Below are 20,800 nucleotides of genomic sequence, written 5' to 3' on the forward strand. Positions count from 1 at the left end.
ATTGATTGTGTCTGGGTTTTTTGAGAATAAAATTTCAAAAACCCCTCTTTGAAGAATTATACAATTGACCTATTGATCAGTTTCAGACTATACAGTGAGCCACAACATTAAAACCGCTGACAGGAAATTCCCTGGATCCCAAACTGATCAAGTATCTGTGGGATGCAGATCCACAGATCACCCTCCCTTCAACACAAGGTCCCCCACTAACAACATCCTGTTGACAGAATGCCAGGAAGACCTACACATATTAGGAAGGTAGTCAAAATGTTATGGTGGATCCATATATGTATGTTTTTATCCTTTACAGAGGCTAACAATTGGAATGGGTCAATACATGCCGCCTGTTGTAGAATCTTTTAATGCAATGTTTCTGGTTTAAATAGCTAAAACCAGTGCCTTGATCCATGTTTGTTATTAATTATGATCATCTTTGAAGTGCTTCAGATAGAGCCCAAAGAGACCTTCCTAATAGTGGAGTAACGAGTGAATACGACAGTTAAAGACAGAAGAGGCTATTAGTGTCTGAAAACTGGAATGTTTTCCTGGAGACTGAGGGGCTCTCTTTCAACTACTAAAACTTGCTCGAGGCCACTCTTTGTCACAGCTCTCCTCTCATTACACCTCCTCCATGTCGTTCCCTATCTGCCGCACCTTCTGTTTCATCCGTCTAATAACCTGTTTTTCTCACCCTCATTACTTTATTCTCAAATTCCACTTCAGACATCTGACGTTGCAGGCTTCTTACTGAAGCACCAGTTCAGTCAGGATCACTTGGTCAAAATGAAACTTTATTTGCACAAGTTATCTTGCGGGGAAACCCAGGACGCCTTCCTGGCCTTCACGAGCCACCATAAAAGGCTACAGAAGGGTCCGCAGCAGCAGCAAAGGAAAACCTGACAGACCCAGAGAAGCAGAGATTCAATTGTATTTATCTAGTTCCAATAATACAAATTGTTACCAGATGCTTTACAAAGAAAAACGCCCTGAAGCCTCCAAAGCAAGCCTGATGACGATAGTGGCAAAGAAAAAACTCCCTTTTAACAGGAAGAAACCTTGAGCAGAACCCGGCTCATATGGAGGGACCCATCTGCCTAAAGCCAGCCAGGTAGAACTGAAAACAAAGAGAACAGCAGGAGCAACTAGATAAACATAGATCAATCACACATACTGTACGTCTGACTAAAGCAAACACATAGAATCAAAAGGTAATGACAATGCGATGGCATGGTACTGAATAGACGTAGCAGAAAGGCGGTGTCGGCGCTGGGGAGGATGTGGGATGCTGAAAGGCTAGCAGAGGAAGCAGAGAAAGAGGCCAAGGTAGGGCGTGTTTAAATAGGGCAAGCTGAAAGCAAATGTCCAATAGGAGGCTGTGAGGAGATCAGCTGAGTCATCGGCTTGAGGCTTGAGGACATGACCTGCCAGAAGTGAGAACGCCATGCTCAGTTTGTGTTTGTACAGATTCTCACCAGGTTTGATGGTATTAGCCAGTACTGTGGTACCAGTTTGGCTTTGTTTTGTTTTAGTTTCTCATGCTTTGAATAGCTATTTTCAAGATAATATAATTATGATAATAATGTAATGTCTCATTTTGGAAGGCCATGGACTGGAGATACTTTCCTACATAATTTACCAAGACGATCTCCTATTGCAGGGTAAAGTGATGTTAGAATGTACACTGGTAAAGTATATAGTTCTAGGTTCAGTGTATTTTTTACCATTGCGTTTCTGTGTTCACTGTTTGTTCAATGTTGTTTTTAAGTATGTTTTTAAGACGCATGCAGACCTACAGGTACTGAAACCCTGCCCTTATCCCAAAGCAGACTCTAGTTTAAGCGCCTTGTTTAAGCTGTCTCGTGCTCTTCTCACTTCGTAAATTTCACAGTTGGCACAGTATAAAACCAGTGCCAGAGTTTACCATGTTGAAATTAGTTTTAAGTCCTTTCAGTGTGTGCAAAGATAGGCACCTGCAGTATTGCTTCACTCCGAGGCCAAATATCGAGCCAGACAGATAACCCCGACGAGATTAGATACCTCAGGTAATCTGCTCTGAGTCTGAAGAGTCAAATGTCCTGAACTGACACCGACTTTAACAAGGCCCGCGCTGTAGCTGCAGCTCGTGCAGAAAATGATCTGTGGTCGATGTGGAGTTTTACTCTGTTAGAGCCACAAACCAAAGCAGTGTCCACCAGCTGTTGGGTCACAGATAGGAAATTAGCTTAGCCTTGTTTCTGCCTGGCAATGATCACTGGGAGTGAAGCAAACACACTGGACAAAGAATTCAATTTACATCCCTCTTAAGGGGAAAATTGAGCTCAGCGGAGCACCATCAGCTCTATTGACACACACATATGAAATAAACTCATTACCTTCAGCATTAAAGGAGGCTTAGCTGCAGACCCACCGCAGACAGCTCTGGGAAAACCTGTTAGACTGAGACGGTCTGCAGTTTTCCTGCCAAGGCCGATGCAGCGAGCAGAGCTGCCATCAACGACAGCGCGTTGTTATGAGTTTTCATCAGAAGAATGCTGAATAAGGGTATATCAAGGGTAAACCCCACATCAGTGGAAGGAGTTCAGAGAACAAGCGAAGCACTGCAGCAGACGGTGTACAGATCCGTCTGCCAGATAGCCTTTAATAGCCCCGCTTGAAGAATTCACACATCAAACCAATGTGAAACAATATGAAATTTCAACACAATTTCAGATGCATTTGAGTTCGCGCCGCACTTTGAACGGTTTCCACCCATAGCTGGGGTGAAGGCCGACAGTATCTTGATTTAGTCTCCTCACTCAGAGGGGTTAGCATTCTGAGAGAGACTATTAAAATCGTCTGTGTGCTTGGAATACAAACGCACTGTGCAGCAAACCTCGCCACAGTGTCCCCAAAAGAAGCTGGATCCCCTCCAACACAATTACAAACCAGTTAGGCCGAGGTGGGGGAAATCAGGTGGGGGGGGGGGGGGGGGGGGGGGGGGGGGGCACACAACAGTCCGTGTGCCAGCGTATTGTTTTCTGAAGCGCAGAGCGGTAGTAAGCATCCTTGTGTGAGCCATCAGAATGGCCTACGCATGTGTGATGCATCTCTGCCAAACCTGACTGACAGCCTGAGTTTCATAGGGTTCTCCTCAGACAGGAGGTTCAGCCATCCACTATGTAGAGGTGTGCTCTGTTCTGGGCTGCCCTCCTGAACCTGTGGAGGTAGAGGGTGATCAGAGGCTGGAAGCAAAGCCCTCCATATCAACACTGGGTGGTGCCTTCCACAGTCGACTGCTTCTTTTTTTTTTTTCTTTGGTTTAATTCCTTTCTTTCGTACAAAGTGTGACATTTTCATGTACAAAATACATTAATTATGTAGTGCAAAGAGATGTTTTGTAATTTTCACCTGCAGTCCCTGGGCAGATAGAAATAATAGGATAGGACATGCACACACACACACATGTTTGTATGGCTATCCTTGTGAGGACACCGATTGGCACAATGCATTCCCGAGCCTCTTACCCTAACCCTAAACATCTCAACTAAATGCCTGACCCTAACCCTCACCCTAACATAATTATAACGTTTTACCTAAAACTGAGTCTTAACCCTCAAATAGCCTCGTAAGGAAGTGAGAACCAGCCAAAATGTCCTCAGTCTGATGGTGTAAAACTCAAACTGGTCCTCAGAAAGATAGCTGTACAAGACACACTCACACTGTATAATATCATTAAATATCAGAGAGAAGTTATTACCACTTGCAAAATTACTGAATATAGAACAATTGGAAGAATTACAGAATTAGTGACAAACCGTGTACTTCAAATTTTTTTTTTTTTTTTAATTATTTGGAAGTGTTCCATGCTTTAGTTGCTCTAAAAGAAAACACAAATGCTGTGCTCCAATGTGGGAGGTTACAGTCTCCCATTGTGATGAGTGTATGTATATAATCAAAACTCAATAAAGTGGATTTATTTATTGGTTACAGCCTTAGATACCTGGGTGTCCAAGGAGTTGCTGCCCAATTCTAATACAGAATTAATAAAATAATCATTAACACTATTAGCAATTATGAAGCTGCTCTCTTTGGACCTTCTTTTTCAGAGAGTTGGTCAGAGCTTTTCTATAACAATTTAGATCTGCCTTTTGCTTGTGTTATAGTATCAAGGAATACATTTGGTTCAGCCTTTCTAAATTGCCGTGTGGTTTTGTTTCTATGTCTTTTTGTAAATTAGACAAGTCCTTATTTGTGATTTTCAGGATTTATTCAGGGGAGTTGAACCGGGGTAAGCTTTGTTTTCTGTGCTACTGTTTTTGGTGACTTTATATCTTTGACAGTGTCCAGTAAGTCTCTGCAGGCCTGTTCACTATTTTTCCCAACGACAGCATTATCCCAATTTCTTTGTGTGTCTCATTTTCAAAGTGCAGCATTCCTGTCTTGGGGATACGTGAGATGTAATTTGTCCCTTGTGGTGTATTCTGATTTCCGCTGTCTTGTAACTAGGGTGAGATTGTGGTCTGATAAAACAGTGATTAAGTTGCACGTTTTTGATATGGGTTCTGTTTTATTTGTGAAAATTAAATCCAGTAGGGTATTTGAAGACCTTGTTCTTCTTGTTTAGGTGACTCCGTGACACCCGCTGGGTATGAAGAAGCGTTATCACAGGTCCTTCCTTGAGACTGTAAAACCAAGCCTGCTCCCATTAGAAAACCACATATGTAGAACTGCTGCTATTTTTTGTATTTATTTAATTTTTACTTTTCCATCTCTTGTGTGCACTGTCCATAAACTATATTCTGCTGCAACACTGCAAGTTTCTCCCACTGTGGGATAAATTAAAGGATTATCTTATCTTAATATAAGCTACCAGGTTGATGTAAGCTGTTGTTAGGAGCTATTATTTATGGATTTTATTTCACCTCCTTCTGATCCGGGGATTTATATATATGCATATTTATTAAACTGATACGTGTGACAAATTAAAAACTCTGTAATCCAGAGGGGGAAAAAAAAGATTTTAGAGCACATACACTGCAGCAATTTGAAAAAGTCAGAAACAACATCTGAAAACAAAATGTGGGTGCTATTTCCATTTTGATGTGATGTGTCTTATATTTAGTTTCCGTAATCCACAATGAACTGTACTCAGTTTTAGTTTTTCAATCAGGACTGAAAACAGTTTTTCTTCCTGTTGTCACATTAACAGCTAGATTTGTCACCATAATTCCCAATATGTACCTACATACTTATGGTGTATAGGGTGTATTTTCGTGAATAAATTCAAGATCTAATTTCCTTTAGGGTGCAGTTTCCTCGGGTTATCCACTGATTTCAAAAAAATATAAATAAATCCTTCCTCATGGGAACGTGTCCTGCTTCCAATTTACCCTGTCAGAACTCCTGAGACACATTGAGACACTTGATTCACTCAATGCTGCTTCATGAGTGAAGCTAAAATAACTTTTTTTTTTTTTAACAGGCTTCTGTCTGAGAAGCAGAGGACATGTGCCTTTGTGCAAATGCAAAGTACGGGAATTACCGGCAACAAAGAGGATTTATCTGATCTGCAGAGAAAATGAGTAGGAAAGTTAATGTGCCTGATTATGTGCGTTTGCTCATTACAAAAGGATTTTCAGTAAAAAGCTGGCAAAGGAAACAAAGTGTACCACATCCTATTCGTGCGTTCTGAATCTCTGGCTCCCTTGCTATCTAGCATATCCTCTCCCACTCTCTCTTTGATCCTGTGTAGAGGTCTTTAATGTCTCGGCAGGTGTCCTAAGTGGGTATGCTCTTCATCATAACTGCCCAAGTTGGATCCAGCTGGATAAGATGTACTTTGAAGATCCATTAATAATTTTTCAGCGATGTATTTCATCTCTGCATGTGAAACTGTTGCATTCCCTTCGTTGAATACATAGGTTTTATGCACATTTCCGTGAGTGTGCGATGGCAAAACAGTTGGATAAATCGGTATGATGCACTTAGCCTGACATTTTTATGCATATCTCGGCCTATATCACATCATCAGCTGTGGGTGTTCATAAATTGAATGCTACCATTGACTGTTACTGAATTGCAGAGAGTATAAATCAATGTGACATTCAAGTTTGAGATGGTCACATCTAAGCTACGTTACTGCCCACGTGTGCCCCATCGCTGGGCCACTTTTGTGTTTCTTCTCCCTCTGTGTCATGACGACCTCCTTCCCTTCTCTGCAGTGCAGTCACATCTGTCTCCCAAGGTCTTTGGGAGAGCTTCATCTGTTGCCCCCTTTTTCGCCGTGTTAACATTTTCAGCAACCATAAATTTAACTGTCTCTGGCTCTCACTGTCTTCGTCATCCTTCATCCTTCACTGTCTTTATTCCCTTTCGTTGTCTTTCAAAGTCAGCGATCCCCCAAGGTTACAAAGACTAATGTGTGAGCTGTCTGTATTTTAAATCAAACATATCATTTAGTGAGTAGCTGTGTCTTATTTTCGTACTCAGCGGACTAAAACCACGGGTTCCTTTTCCAATTAAAGCTTTGCTGATGTACGTCTGTGAAGGTTCTCAGTCATCCAGGTCATGGTAATCCAAAAGCCGTAGAACAAAGGCCTGGACTTGTAGAATTTCTTGAAGATGTTTCGCCAGTCATCTGAGTAATTTGCTGATGTTCCTTTTTTCTTTTCTTTTTTTGCGTTTGTATGTTTCCAACCTTGGAATAGCCCTCTGACACTACTTTACTGTGCACACATTAGGTTTTAAAAAGTAGGTCTGGAAACACACTTAAAATAGCCTGACTGGCCAAATGGTTTGTTACTAAAAACTCCTCTCAGAAGGCTACCGTGGAAACATGTATGAGCAAGCTGTAAAAAACAACAACAACTACTTGGCAGGTGATTGGTTGATAGACCATTCGTCTATCAGGGGGAGCAGAAGAAGAAACAGCTAGTTATTTGGTTAGCATTAAGGAAAATTTGCAAATAAAAAGCAAAAACCATGCCCCAGTTGTTTACTTTTTCAAACATTGCTTTTTGCTTTGCTCACCGTAGACTGTTGTTACACCAAGAACACCCCTGTAGCTACCACTACTTTCTTCAATTGGCTGAAAAACATGCATGTATAACTAACTAACTAACTAATTATGACATTGCTGATATTTAGGGTGCTATGTTTATGCTCTCACAAGCAAACACTAGTTTATGTAACATTTTATAAAACGACCTTATGAGCCACATGGTCCAAATGTAAATGTCACTCTTGTGTACTAACAATGTACCCACACCCATTATCTAGTCAAGCACCTCAACAGACGACTCGTGCTTTAGAGTTTCCCATGGGAACAAAGCTTCATACAGCTCAGAAAACAATCTATAAATAGACAGTGAGGAATTTGCCTGGCTGGCAGGATTAAGGTCAAACAGCCCATTATGGATCAGATGGTCCCTGCGTTTGAGCATACCATGTGATGTTGTAAACGTGTAATTGCCTAATATTTTGTTTCCCAATTCTAATCCTTACATTCGTGTTAAAAACAGCATTCCAAACAACAACCAAGTCTTGGGGACATGCCAGCCATGTTCTGCAGAGAGTCTGTCAAAGGACGGATGATCTTTTGTTCATAATTTTAGTCCAAGCTAATTTAAACACCTCCCAGTTGCAGTTCATCAAAGTCTGAACAATGTAACGAAAGTATTACCTACACCCTTAAAAATAAAGGTTCAAATTGGAACCTAAAGTGGTTCTTTGCATTGAAGCCATAGGGGAACCTTTTAAAGTTCTGCAAGGAACCCTTTGCCTCTTGGTTCTTCAAAGAACTATTTACTTTAACTTTAACTTTCTTAATTGAACCTTAATTAGAGAACCTTGTATGGTTCCACCACATACAACCTTTGATTCAGGGGTCTGAAGAACCCGTTGCTAAAAACATAAATGCTACATGACTGTTATACGTTATACATATATGTTACAAACATTACAGTCATTTACTCACCATAAAACTCAGGCTTTTGGAGCACAAATGTAACAAAACCCTAATTTATCTTTTCTTTTGATAAATATGCTGACAATCATCAGCCCGTACACTGTCGGTCCTCACATAGTTTAACATATTATGTTGAACTGTTGAACAGGGGTAGGCCTGTTTATTCCCATCACACTGTGGTGATAAAAGACACTGTCACCATTATCCTGTTAATTAGTTAATGAAAAGATAGTTAGGCAGAATTCGTAAAATTGCCATTTAGGCTAAAAGCTGTGCCTTATGCTTATTTGGCAAAGGTTTGAGTTTTTTCAAGTGTGAGAGAAGTTAAGTTCTACTGTCTGCCTTATAATTGCCCTCTGTGACGGGGACATAGTTCCGCTCTGCTTTTTATAGAGACAGGACTTTGCCCTCAGTCATTATGTCCGACTTGTCCCTCATTAGATCCTAATGGCATTTGACATTTCAGTCTTCATGAGTTGGAAAAAAAATTACAGACACGTACTCTGACATCATACGGTCTTAAGCCGACACTTATTCAAGCACTTCAAGCACTCCTCCTTTAATGGTTTTAAGATTAACGGCAATGAAGGAATGCAGGATTGGATGTTTAGCTTAAGATTTCAGGGTGAAACTGTTTGAGATATTTGAGTGTTTTTTAATGTAGTAATTTCTCAGTCGGTGGCATAATAGCTGTTTTGCTCACCACAGCGGTATAGCCTAGGAGGTTGGTAATATCTTTTTTATTATTGCTTGATATTAAAGAAATTCTTATTACCTACAGTACAGTATTACAAGTCCAGATGTGTTGTTGAAAGGCTGCTGTAATGTGGAAAACATTAGCTGATTTAATCGGAATGCGAGAAAAGAAAAAAGTTCAGGACAATTAACTCTACCCACACAACTTAGACACATTTAGTAAGTACACTTCGAGTGATTATGTTGAGTATGTGAGTGTCAAGAATACAAGCTGTGGACTATATACTTTAGATAGCTATAGGCAGGGATGCTAGAATTGCCTCGATCTCACCCACTTAGTCACATTTTTTTTTATTTATTTTTTTTACAAAGCATTATATGCACACTGTGACATAACGTGAAGCCATTTATACGCCATCTCATATTCCTTCTGCCGATATCGTCTCTTAAAGGATTCTCACTTCAGGGATTTCATCTGTAGACTTGGAGTGGATTTTATAAACACTCCTTTGTGGCCAGAAATGCTGTGCATGGGTGAGCGTCATGCCGCTCTAACTCAGGAATGAACCTGACTTCCAGTTAATGCTGCTGGATGCAAGCATTTAGTCCCGCAGGCATTCATCAGGACTCTTGCAAGCAGCATTCATTTATAGTCACACTCTGCTGAGGATAAGCACGGACGACGTGGGCGCTGGGCATTTCAGGCATAACCTTGTTACGGTCTGAAAAAAGGGAGCACCGATTCAGTAGTTCATTACTGCGCTGTGTTCGACAATAAACCTAATGTGACGGAACCACGCAGGAAGCACGTATTACCCTGGATTTACAGTACACCTCCATTACAGCATGACCTCATGGGGTGATCAGTGTGCCTCATTTCTATCCATCCACAAGTGCACGATTTTCACATTACAGCTTGCACCACTGGGTGACTGCTGTGCAGTAAATAAGCTGCGGAAAATACAGAGTTTGTTGCATCAGTCACATTAAATTTCATTAAGTACAACGGGGGGGAATAATCCACATGCTTGAAGGAGTAAAGAACTAGACATGTGCCTTACATAAATAAAATTTACTTGGAATGTTATTGTATGGTTACTTAAAGCTCACATGCTAGGCAACGGGTCAGGTCGGCCCACAGTGGCGGCGCACTCGGTCGGAGCAGCTCAGGACAAACCCTCCATCCAACCATGTAATTTCGTTGTACTATGTTGTCTAATGACAAATAAAGCACTTTAGCTTTATATTACTTTTACCTTTACGATGCACGCACACACACACACACACACACACACACACAGGTGAGGTCATATTCGTAATGAGAACCGTTCAGAGTTGAGCGAAAGTCAGCACGAAAGTTTGAGGCCAGAGTGAAACTGCACTCAAGGCACAGTGGACATTGCCATGGCGTCTTTTTGACCTTCTGTCAAATGTTTCCTGCCTGCCTTCTCTGCACCCCCTGCAGACAAACCTAATTTTGTCCTTTCAGTCAGCTGCACTGGAGTGTTAAGTGTTGGAGGCAAACAATGAACCGAGAGCCAAAATAGCTGAAAAGGGCATCAAACATTCAGATGGTGGTTTGAAGGAAGTCCTTATTCTGTCTTTTTCATTTGTTGTAGTCTTATTGATTTTAAGTGGAAAGCCAAAAATAAAACAAGAGACTAGATTAATGGGAAAGGCATTCTCGTACTTCCTGTACCTCAGACTTTTTATTAGTTTCCTGTACAGTTAAGTGCATATATATTTGGACACTGAGATAAGTTTTGCTATTTTAGCTGTTCACCAAAACATGTTCAAGATACAGTTATATAATGAATATGAGCTTAAAGTGCAGACTCTCAGCTGTGAGTATTTGCATCCAAATTGGAGGAAGGCTTTAGGAATTAAGACTCTTTAATATGTAACCACCTCTTTTTCAAAAAAGTAATTGGACAGTTGACTCAAAAGCGACTTCATGGGCTGCATGGACTATTCCCTCAGTAATCGTTCATCATTTAAGTAGGTAAAAGGTCTGGATTTGATTCCAGGTGTGTGAGCCCACACCATGCGGTTAAAGGAGATCTCAATAGAAGTGAAACAGACTATCCTGAGGCTGAAAAACGACCAAATCCATCAGAAACATGTCAGGATTGGCCAAAACGTTAGTCATGAGCTCAGGAACTCAGAGAGGCCTGGATGTGCATGTTGGATGATCACAGGATCCTTTCCATGGTGAAGAAAAACCCCTTCACAACATTAACCCAAGTGAAGAACACTCTCCAGGAAGTAGGTGGGTCAGTATCTAACTCTACTATAAACAGAAGACTTTGTGAGAGTATATACAGAGGGTTCACTACACGGTGCAAACCATTCATCAGCCTCAAAAATAGAAAGGCCAGATTAGACTTTGCCAAAAAAACAGAACATCAGAAGAAGCCAGCCTAGTTCTGGAACAGCATTCTTTGGACAGGTGAAACTAAGATCAACCTGTGCCAGACTGATGGGAAGAAGAAAGGCAGAAGGCTTGGAACGGTTCATGATCCAAAGCACACTGCTTCTTATGTAAAATGTGGTGGACGCATGGGGATGAAAAAAAAATGGAAACAGGAAAGAGCTATTTTGGTAGTCAGCAAACAAAACAAAATAGCTGACACATCTAGTGAGTGCGACCAAGCGGACGCATCCATGTCAAACACACACAGAGGTGCACCCTTGATGCGACACGACCCAGCAAATTTTGGAACGTTTTGCTTTGCCAACTATGAACCCCTATAAACCACCAATCCAGAAACTGCACTGTGCACCACCAAGCACTCTCCCCTAAGTGGGGCCCCTTCTAGTTATCCAAAGGTACAGTAGCCAGCAAAGGAGACGGGGGCAGGCAGCTGGGTGATGGGGTTTCATCTTCTTAGCCGAAGATCCCCAGAGTGTAGGCTCGCCATTGAACATGAAGCAGATTTGAAATCCATTTCTGATGGCTGCACGGGCGATAACAGCAGACATGAAGCTGTATAAGATGATATTAAGATTGTAGTTTGAACATACCTAAGACTTAGACTTATACTTAGACCTTGATGATCCACAAAGGAAATGAATTGGTCATAGCAGCTTAGTTATTACAAAATGATGAGATTATACAGCTGTTATATGTTATACCGCTATTATACAAATTATATATCTAAAAATATCCATATAACATATCAGAATTGAACATTATTTTTTACTTTAGGACAAGACAGTAAGGGTAGTGGAGTGAGAGTCCACAGCAGCAGAAGTGTTTAAGATGTACAATTGTTACTGTGTTCACCATCTTAATTTAGTCTGTCAACATGCTAATCGCATGAGTGCAGCATAAGACGACAAGTATGTAATTAGTTTTTCAGCTTTTATTAGGGTTCTTTCTGGAAGAAAAGTTCAGAGGTTACAAAGGTTTTTACATTTTGCCTCCTAGGAGGATAGAGTGTCTGTGGATAAACATTCTACCCTTATATTTGTCAAGATATTCCGCTCTGAAACCCAGAGCTTGGCCGATACTTCATGTAATAGTCATGAAAATGGCCTCAGCCTGGGCTAAAGTGGTACGCATTTTTGGTGATAAAAACAGAATGAGACTCTTATTATCTCTTCGTAACAGTGAGTCCCATAAACATCCAAGATATGTGCTGCCAACAGAAAACCTGTTATTGTGGAAGTCATTTACATAAGTCTTGATTCGCACTAGTCTTAGCATGAGGGAAAGACCTGATGTGAAATTCCATAAGCTGTGATAATGATCAGAGGTAGGCCTGCTGTGTTGGCAGCAAGGTGCCAGATGAACACTGGTATGTGAATCCTCATCTGGAGAGCTGTCAGCAGATATACAGCGCACTAATTATTCACGTCGCAATCAGCTGTTCACTGTAACATCGTTCCTTAACGCATGATTGGAAAAAGCGCGCTTATGTATTTTTTCATATATACATGAACATCTGCCTGATTAAGCCATTGTCCTGTAGTACGACAGAAATAGGAGATATGAAGGGACAATAAAATAGATTAATTCATTTTATTGCATGTACAATAAGATCACTGAGAACAGATGTCGGTGAGTGGAAGTGGAAGTGGACGTATAGCTACATATGTAATCAGGAAGACAATAGAAGGTGTGCACGTGATGTCACAGCTAGTGGGAGTCTCCATTGCAGCCACAGAGTGGTGAAAAGTGACAGCTGAGCATGGAGATCAGCCGCATTAGTTTGAATCATAGGCTTCAATAGCATCTAAATTGTAAAATCAATTTAAAAAATGGGGAAGAGCTGTTGTGCGATTCACTGTAGTCAGAGAAAAAAGTAGTAAATAGATCACTGTATTTGAAGAAACAACTGGCATCCAGACACAGAAACCTGGTGTTGTGGTTCACATTTTGTCTCTGATCTCATCTTCTACTAGCACTTTTCCTCGCTAGGGTCACAGGGGTTGCTGGAGCCTATCCCAGCTGTCATTGGGCAAGAGGCAGGGTACAACCAGGACATGTCGCTAGTCCATCACAGATCTAATACAGAGCCAAACAACCATTCACACTCACACTCACACCTAGGGTCAATTTAGAATCACCAATCAACCTAATGAGCATGTCTTTGGATGGGGGAGGAAACCGGAGTACCTGGAGAAAACTTATTAATTTATGCTGTATTTTTTAACCTTTAGTTACTTCTTAAGTTACGTTCTGGAGGGCTGTCAGATAAGTTTGTGGATGTTGTTGTTTTGCCGTAGTTGCAGCCGACAGTAACTATTTCAGTTCCAACAATAAGTACAATGAAACAATAAACGGAAAATTTGTGATCACTCCTCATCATCCTTTTAACATATAGTTGGATGCTACAGTATTACATGACTAGCACTACTTCTCAGTAAAGCTCTTAGCATTAGCATCTTTTATTTAGCTACATTTATCATAACTGAAATTACCTAAAACTAACTCCTCATCCCATCCCCTGCCCTCCGGGGTAGGGCAGCTCGGACACCCGATTGACACAATTGCGTATTTTGGATTTGTGGATAGCAGTAAGAGGGCTAAGCTAATCTCTCGGTGGTTGAAAGTCACGTGGTTGTGTGGTGGCAGCATGGAGGAGGGTGACTCCAGGACGCTGGAACTCATTGTTAAGCCTTCTCGAGGTGTCGGAGGCCTAAGGGAGGTGCCCACTTGAAAACCCCACAATAATCTTCCACATACTGCCTACAGCTGTTGACTAGGCTAGTTAGATGGTGTCTTCTTGTTGGTTGCTAGTTGGTAACTGACTGTTAGCCTGCTGGTTGGTTTTCAGTTAGACTGGGCTTCTAAATGTGTTTTGCCTCAAATCTTGGTACAAGGGATTGTAACATCTTACAGTACTAACATCTTGTTTAATAATGAATGCTGGAAATAAGGGGCTACTCTAGTACAAAGCCATTGGAGCTGTTTGTATTAACTAGGGCTGTGTATACATGCACGGGTTAGGGAAGATGAGACACAGGTCACAGGGGTTACAAAATCTTTGGTTGATTAGACTTTTTTTTTTTTAATATATTTTTTTAATTTTTTCCTGCAAATTTAAATTTCTTTAAATACACATTAACGCGAATCCATCACATTTTAGTAAAGTTAGTTAATAAATAATAATGTATATTTATAAATAGCACTAGGCCAAGTTTAATACAGAACACATATAGTAGGTAGGGGGTCCCTGCTTAATCTCTCCATCAGTTTCAGTCTTCACAAACGTTGAAGACCCCTGCTCTATAGTATTCAAGGGATGCAGTGAAAAGAAGCCAGGCCACAGCAGACCTGCAGAAATGGATGTTGGGGAGGCAAAGAGAAGGGCGCTGGAGATAAGGCTGGCTGAGGTGAGGAAGGTGTGGACAAGTGTGAGAGACAGGCCGCGACATGGGGGTTATTTTTAGCCAGCCAGTGCAAGAAATGCTTCAGCGTTGTGTTGTAGTTTGGGTTGCGCTGGGCCCACACACTCCTAGGCACACACTGGACATCCAGATCACAACAGTGACTCACGGGTTCCTGACTGGCACCTGAAGCCAGATCTGACCCCTGTTCAGACAACAGGCTGCTGCTCTGTCACATCCCTTTACCTCAGCCCAGACCACCGCTGAGGCGTCACTCGGACTTCTGAAGGACCAGCTCTAAAAAAGATGAAACCAGGCAGATCAAAACATTCCAACGCGAAGTCGTGTCCCGTCTCGGCGGCTATTTGTAATTCTGCGTTGCGCATGTGGACATCTAGGTAGACACCGAGATGGTGTGTTTGTCGCCAGTTTCAAGTCACCGAAGTTGTTTTCCATCACTTTGTGGTTATTGTCCTTCCATGTGGGGTTTTGAGTCCCCCTGTTGTTGTTGTTGTTGCTGCTGCTTTCGATTTGGGCGCCAGTGTGTTTGTTTTCTGTCCATTTGTCGTATCCTTTGGTATTTTGTGGTTGTCCTGTGTCCTCCAGTGCTAGTTTCTTATTGTTTTGTAGTTATTTTGTTTGTCTTTGTTCATATTTTATTACATACTGTGGGTGTTTTGTGTCTTCCAGTAGTATTTTTTTTATATTTTTTTATTGAAGTTTTTTTTGTGGATTTGGGTGTCTTTCTAGTTGTTTGTGCCATTCTTTTGTTTTTTTTACCATTCTGTGGTAAAAAAAAAAAAAAAACACAGAATGTGGTGTTGTAGTGGATTGTTGTTTTTGCCATATTATGGCTGTTTTTCTTCCAGTTGCATTTATATTTTTTTTGTATTGTTGTTGTTTGTTTTGTTTTCCTAGCAGTTTGTCCTGTGTGTCTGATTTTGTGGCTGTTTTGTGTCTCCTAAATTATGTTTGTTTTGTTTTGTTTTGTAGTACCGTTGACGTGTTTGCATTGTCCCAATGTAGCTGTTGTTATTGTGCACTTGTTTTGCGTTAGTTGTTTTATTGTTGCAGTCATACTAACTATTCTGGTATTGTTTGTCTCCATTTATATGCCAAAAAATGTTTGGAGGTTGTGTTTTAAGTTTGTTGTTGTTGTTGAGGTGAGGTTGGTCCTCACCGGTCGGTGGACGGCACCATTTTTTGCCTCTTGCCTCTAATTAAATGATGTCTTTATCTCTAATTCTACCAATCAGCGCTCACTATTATTGTCACAGTTTTAAAGAACAACATTTTGATCTGTGTAGCACACACCTGGTCACAGTTTGTAACAATCATCCATTGAGGTAAATTAATTAAAGTAAACGCAAGCGAAGCAAATCCACATTGATCTCTAGCATTATCTGTTTTAACTTTCATTTTTAATTCACAGTGTGTGACATTGCAACACTATCTGCAGGGCAACACAATTTCCCATGAGGAAATCCCTAAATGTTATTCCACAGCAGTGCTTTGGCTGACCTCATTTAACTATTGTTGAGGCAGGTTTCGTTGGCGCGACCCATGCGCTGAATATCAAGCACCTTGGGCCAGTTTTTCAGTCGAGACGCCGCGCCCGCCGCTCGTTGGGAGTTTGCCACGCTGATAGCCTTGTTTGAAGTTTCCACGGAGAACTCTCGCTTAGCCGGTCCCTTTTCGTATTGTCACCGTGTCTCTTTGTTTCATTCTCCAGGCACAAACGCACATTTGAGAGAAACACACTGAAAATAATGGAAAAAGTATTGGCGTATGCAGGCTATGAATGACAATAAGAACACTAGCGAGACACTTTTTGCTCCCTCCCCAAGACTGACATGGTGGCACCTTTCACAAGCTATGAATGATTCCTGAATTTGAAGAGAGTCACTCTATACTCTGCTTTAAAGGAGCATCACATGTGCCTGGTTAGAGTTCACGTTCACGGCATAATCCATGAGGTATCAAATGTGAAAATGATCAAGGATGCACAGCAGCATTCTGTTGCGTTATGCTGTTGACGACCTAGTTGCTTGTGTGAATATGAATCTATTTGTAGAAAGTTGGTTCGGCTGCACTTAGAATGATTAACAAAAAAAGTCTCACCACAAGTTCCTTTCTGGAGCCTTTGATTTCATCACACATTCGGTTATCTATAAATAACCAACACGGATAAGATTAAAAAATAAATAAATAAATTAAAAAAGTTGATTTAATTAACAACTGCGCACCCGGTGACAAAGAACAGCTCCTACTAAATGGAACCTAAAATGAGCTTTCGGTTGGTTTCATTGTAAGATTGTGACTCTAATTCCCAATTTATTGCTGCTAAATTACACCTTGAAGCAACAGCTCCAAACGTTTAATTAGTCCTCTGAGGTTTATCAAAGTATCTTGAAAAATGCATTATTACTTTATGTTAATTTCATCACTTTCAATCACGGAAATAAATGTCGTTGATATTCCGGTGATTAACTGGCACAACAACAAAATCCATTTGTGTTTGACATCTGTGAAGACTAATGACCCATCACACTCAATCGTATTCATCACTGACTGAGTATATCTATGTAATAAAATAGGATTATCGTGCCCATGATCCATAGCTGTCATGCTAAATGTGTTTAACCCCTTGTTGCGCTCACAATGTGACAGCCATGTGCAATGCATGTTTAACTTTACCCACTGCTGCTATATATATATATATATATATATATATATATATATATATTATAATTTTTTGCATATTTTCATTATTCTTTTAGTATTAGGTTAGTATTAGTATTTTAACTTTAGCTTGTAAATCTTTGTAAATAATACCTTCTTTGCATTATTTTATATATAGGGCAGAGGATTAGGGCCACTGTGAGGAAAAAAAGTGATTTCTGACTCAGAACACTGAGAAAAAAGTCGGAATTCAGACTTTGAAGTTTAAAGTTAGAATTCTGAGATTAAACTTAGAATTCTGAGGAAAAAGTCAGAATTCTGAGAAACAAGTCAGAATTCTGAGAAACAAGTCAGAATTCTGACTTTTAGGTTTAAAGTTAGAATTCTGAGAAAAAAGTCAGAATTCTGAGAAAAAACTCAGAATTCTGACTTTTAAGTTTAAAGTTAGAATTCACTTTTTTTAAAAGTAAAGGGCATTCTATTCTATTCTATTCTATTCTATTCTATTCTATTCTATTCTATTCTAATTCAATTAAGGAATACTAGAGGGATCCCCTGTTCACTGTTCACTCTGGGCACTGGGCAGTGAATGGGCAGTGTTTTCAAAAACCTCCCTCACTTCTCAAATTATCCTCCTGAAACTCTGACTGTCCTTTATTTCTCACCCTTTTCTGTTTTGGGCTGGTCTGTTCTGTGGCATTTAGTCCTTTCCTGTCCCATCCCATCTAGGGTTGCTCTACCCGGCTCTGTTCTCTCCTATCCCGTCTCTCCGTGACCTGCCCTGTCTCATCCTGTACCATCCTATTGTGGTCGGCCTTATCGGTCTCATCGTGCACAGATTTGTCTTGGCTGTCCAAATCCTTTCCCTTCGCCAATTTTTCTGTCCCATTCTGCCTGGGTTTCACTGTCCTGTCCTGTCTTGTACCATTCTACACCGGCCCGACCCACGTAGTCGGTGTCCTGTCCCGACAGTGCCTTTCTGTTCTATTCTGTCATCACTTCCCGTATAGACTATTCCTTCCCTGAGCTATTCTATCTGGTGCTCTCAATTCCTCTCCTAGACTCCTCTGTCCACCCCTCTCATGTCTGTCCTAAACTGTCCTGTGCTATCCCTTCTTGTCCTAGACAGTTCTGTCAAGTTCTCTCATGTCCTGCCAGTCCTTATCCAACTTGGTCCTCTCCATTTTGTCTTTTAATAATTCTGCGTTTTGTTCCCTGATCTCCTTTTAGTCCTTTCGCCTGTCCTTCACCAGCCTGTCCTACTCCTGTCCCACACCATCTGGCCTCACACTCCTCTATTTTATCTTTCCTCCTCCCACCCCATCCCCAATGCAATCAGCGAGGGTTCCCCCATGACTGAAAGCGGCCAACTACCCTCTTTATGTCACTCTGGGTCCAACATGTATTTGATCATGAAAGATAAAAAAAATAAAAAATATGATTCATGTGTGAACGTTGGTGTGTTACTGTAGCAACTAATGGGTCTTTATGTGCACTAAACCAAAAACCCAGCGAGCCACCGCAGCAGATCAAAGGCTTATCCCAGTGTCAAAGATGGGACTGTCTCAATCCGCGGGGCTTGCAAAAAACTCGATTAATGACAGACGGAGTGGATGAAAAAATGCCCCGTTTGAACTATGACTCATTTACTACAACAACTGAGAGAGCAAGGCGCCGCTTTCTGAGGAACTAGCTCACTTTGCAGATGAGCGTTACGTCACGGAGACGGGGCGACGTTGAAACTGGGTCAGTCCCTGTGCGCGATGCTGTGTTGTTTATTTTATTTTATTTTATTTTTGTAATTTATGGTGCTCTTATGAAATACCCCCAGCAGAGGGAAAGCATGCCAGAGACGAACAGCAGTGGTGATATAACTGCTAGAATCAAAGCTGTAAGTAGTTCTTCATTGAGGTCACGCTTCGTCGGACTCTGTTTTTCTAACACAAGGTACATGCATTTGAGGTCTGTCTGCTCATGAGCAAGGGATTATAGCCCGGTGACACACTAGTGAGGGGTCATTCAAGTTTCTCTAACCCACGTAAAATCTCTCTCTCTCACACACACACACACGCACACACACACAAGCCCTCTCTCCGTATCTAAATCTCCCCCGGGGTAATCAGTCAGTGTGTATTTTTAAATCTGTCACTAATCTCTATTATTGGCATAACACACTGGACAAGGTTAGCTTTCATACTTTCGTACTTCGGCGCACGTATTGGTGCAAACGCGCACTTTGCACGTGCATTTGTTTGTTCAGGAGTCCGAGCTGTAAATGTGACTCGCGCGTACCCCTCGCGCATAAGCTTCTGGGCCCTTTGGAGTGCAAAACGCATGTCCTCAGCAGCGGCACACGCAGATGACAGAACAGATGACGCCTCTCTGGAGCTGGCAAAGCCTCACTAAGGCTAAAAAAATGGCAGGATTTGGCTCCGCGGAATGGAGGATAAGAGGATCATTAAATGGTTTACATGCTAAAAATAGAATTAAAAGAAAATCCAGCATCATGTTTGATTTAGGAATAATTAATTGCAAATAGGGAGAACAAAATGGGAAAAAAAAAAGGATCCGTCTAATTCCTGTTGTGTTCTGTCTGCGCAGGAGGCGTTGCAGTCCTTTGCCTTCATGGTGTTTGTGGTGGTCTGCATTTTGGGCTCTATCTACCTCTACGCCGTCCTCCCTGAAACCAAAAATAAAACATTCATGGAGATCAGCAAGAGCTTCGCCAAGATCAACAAAATTCCCATCGCCCCCCCTGGCCATGAAATGGAGCTGGTTCTCTCCATTAATCGGGACGAGAAAGGAAAAGACCAAGACGTCGCTAAGATGGAAAGTTCCATCTGACTGGACATGCACACAAACTATGGAGAAGCAGGGCAGATGCATAAAAAAAGGTTTTGTTGTTTTTACATATTTATTTAATGGCTGTAATCAAAAAAAAAAAAAAAGTCACGCTTTTTGTACGTTTTGCATGAATTTAAACAATTTTCCGTTTACAGCATATTTGTTTATATCTCTTATTAAAATGGAAGAAAACTACTTGATGTAATGTTCTGCTTTACCTACAAACCATTAAACACACACACAATAGATAATAACGAGGACTCGGTATAAAATATGGACTCCTCATTCAACTAGTGTTAATATTTATTTATTTGTGTTCACATCCACTTCCTGGTGTATGTACAGCTAAATCCTGCCATACATTCACCAGCTGGTTGTTAACTGAATTTAAATGAATTCTCTCTCTCTCTCTCTCTCTCTCTCTCTCTCTCTCTTTCTCTCTCTCTTTCTCTGTCCCTCTCCCTCTCTCTCTCTCTTCATCTGGAATGTACACCAATGCAATATGAGTTCTGGATCACAAAATCAAAGAAAATCCGCTGAAAGGCGCTAAAACCCTTCACTGAACTGCGAACTGAACGGCTCATTAGTGCAAATGATACCTTTCACATTTGATGCATTGCTGCAGCCTGGTGTCAAATGTGTTCCTACCTACCCCAGTTATAATCTTTAAACTTTTAATGCCTTTGAAATCTGTGTGTGCAACAAAATGCAAAATGCGGCATGCATATATCTGGTCCATGATGGAAGTTAGATCTGATAATATCCTCAAACTGTACACTCACCTGCCACTTTATTAGG

The 20,800-nt window shown here is 41.1% G+C and overlaps 1 protein-coding gene across 4 annotated transcripts in view; it reads left to right on the plus strand.

The window, feature by feature from the left end:
- slc2a9l2 (solute carrier family 2 member 9, like 2) overlaps window positions 1–20,197 on the plus strand; it is a 114,061-nt gene extending 93,864 nt beyond the window's left edge. For all 4 annotated transcript variants that reach the window (XM_047582720.1, XM_047582721.1, XM_047582718.1 and 1 more), the window contains exon 13: window positions 19,760–20,197. In XM_047582720.1, the coding sequence (XP_047438676.1) occupies window positions 19,760–20,002 (243 nt within the window). In that variant the 3' untranslated portion in view covers window positions 20,003–20,197. The remainder of the gene's footprint in view (window positions 1–19,759) is intronic.
- Window positions 20,198–20,800: the final 603 nt, after the last annotated feature.

Source organism: Mugil cephalus, chromosome 4 (genome assembly GCF_022458985.1).
Source record: "Mugil cephalus isolate CIBA_MC_2020 chromosome 4, CIBA_Mcephalus_1.1, whole genome shotgun sequence".
NCBI classification, from domain to species: Eukaryota; Metazoa; Chordata; class Actinopteri; order Mugiliformes; family Mugilidae; genus Mugil; species Mugil cephalus.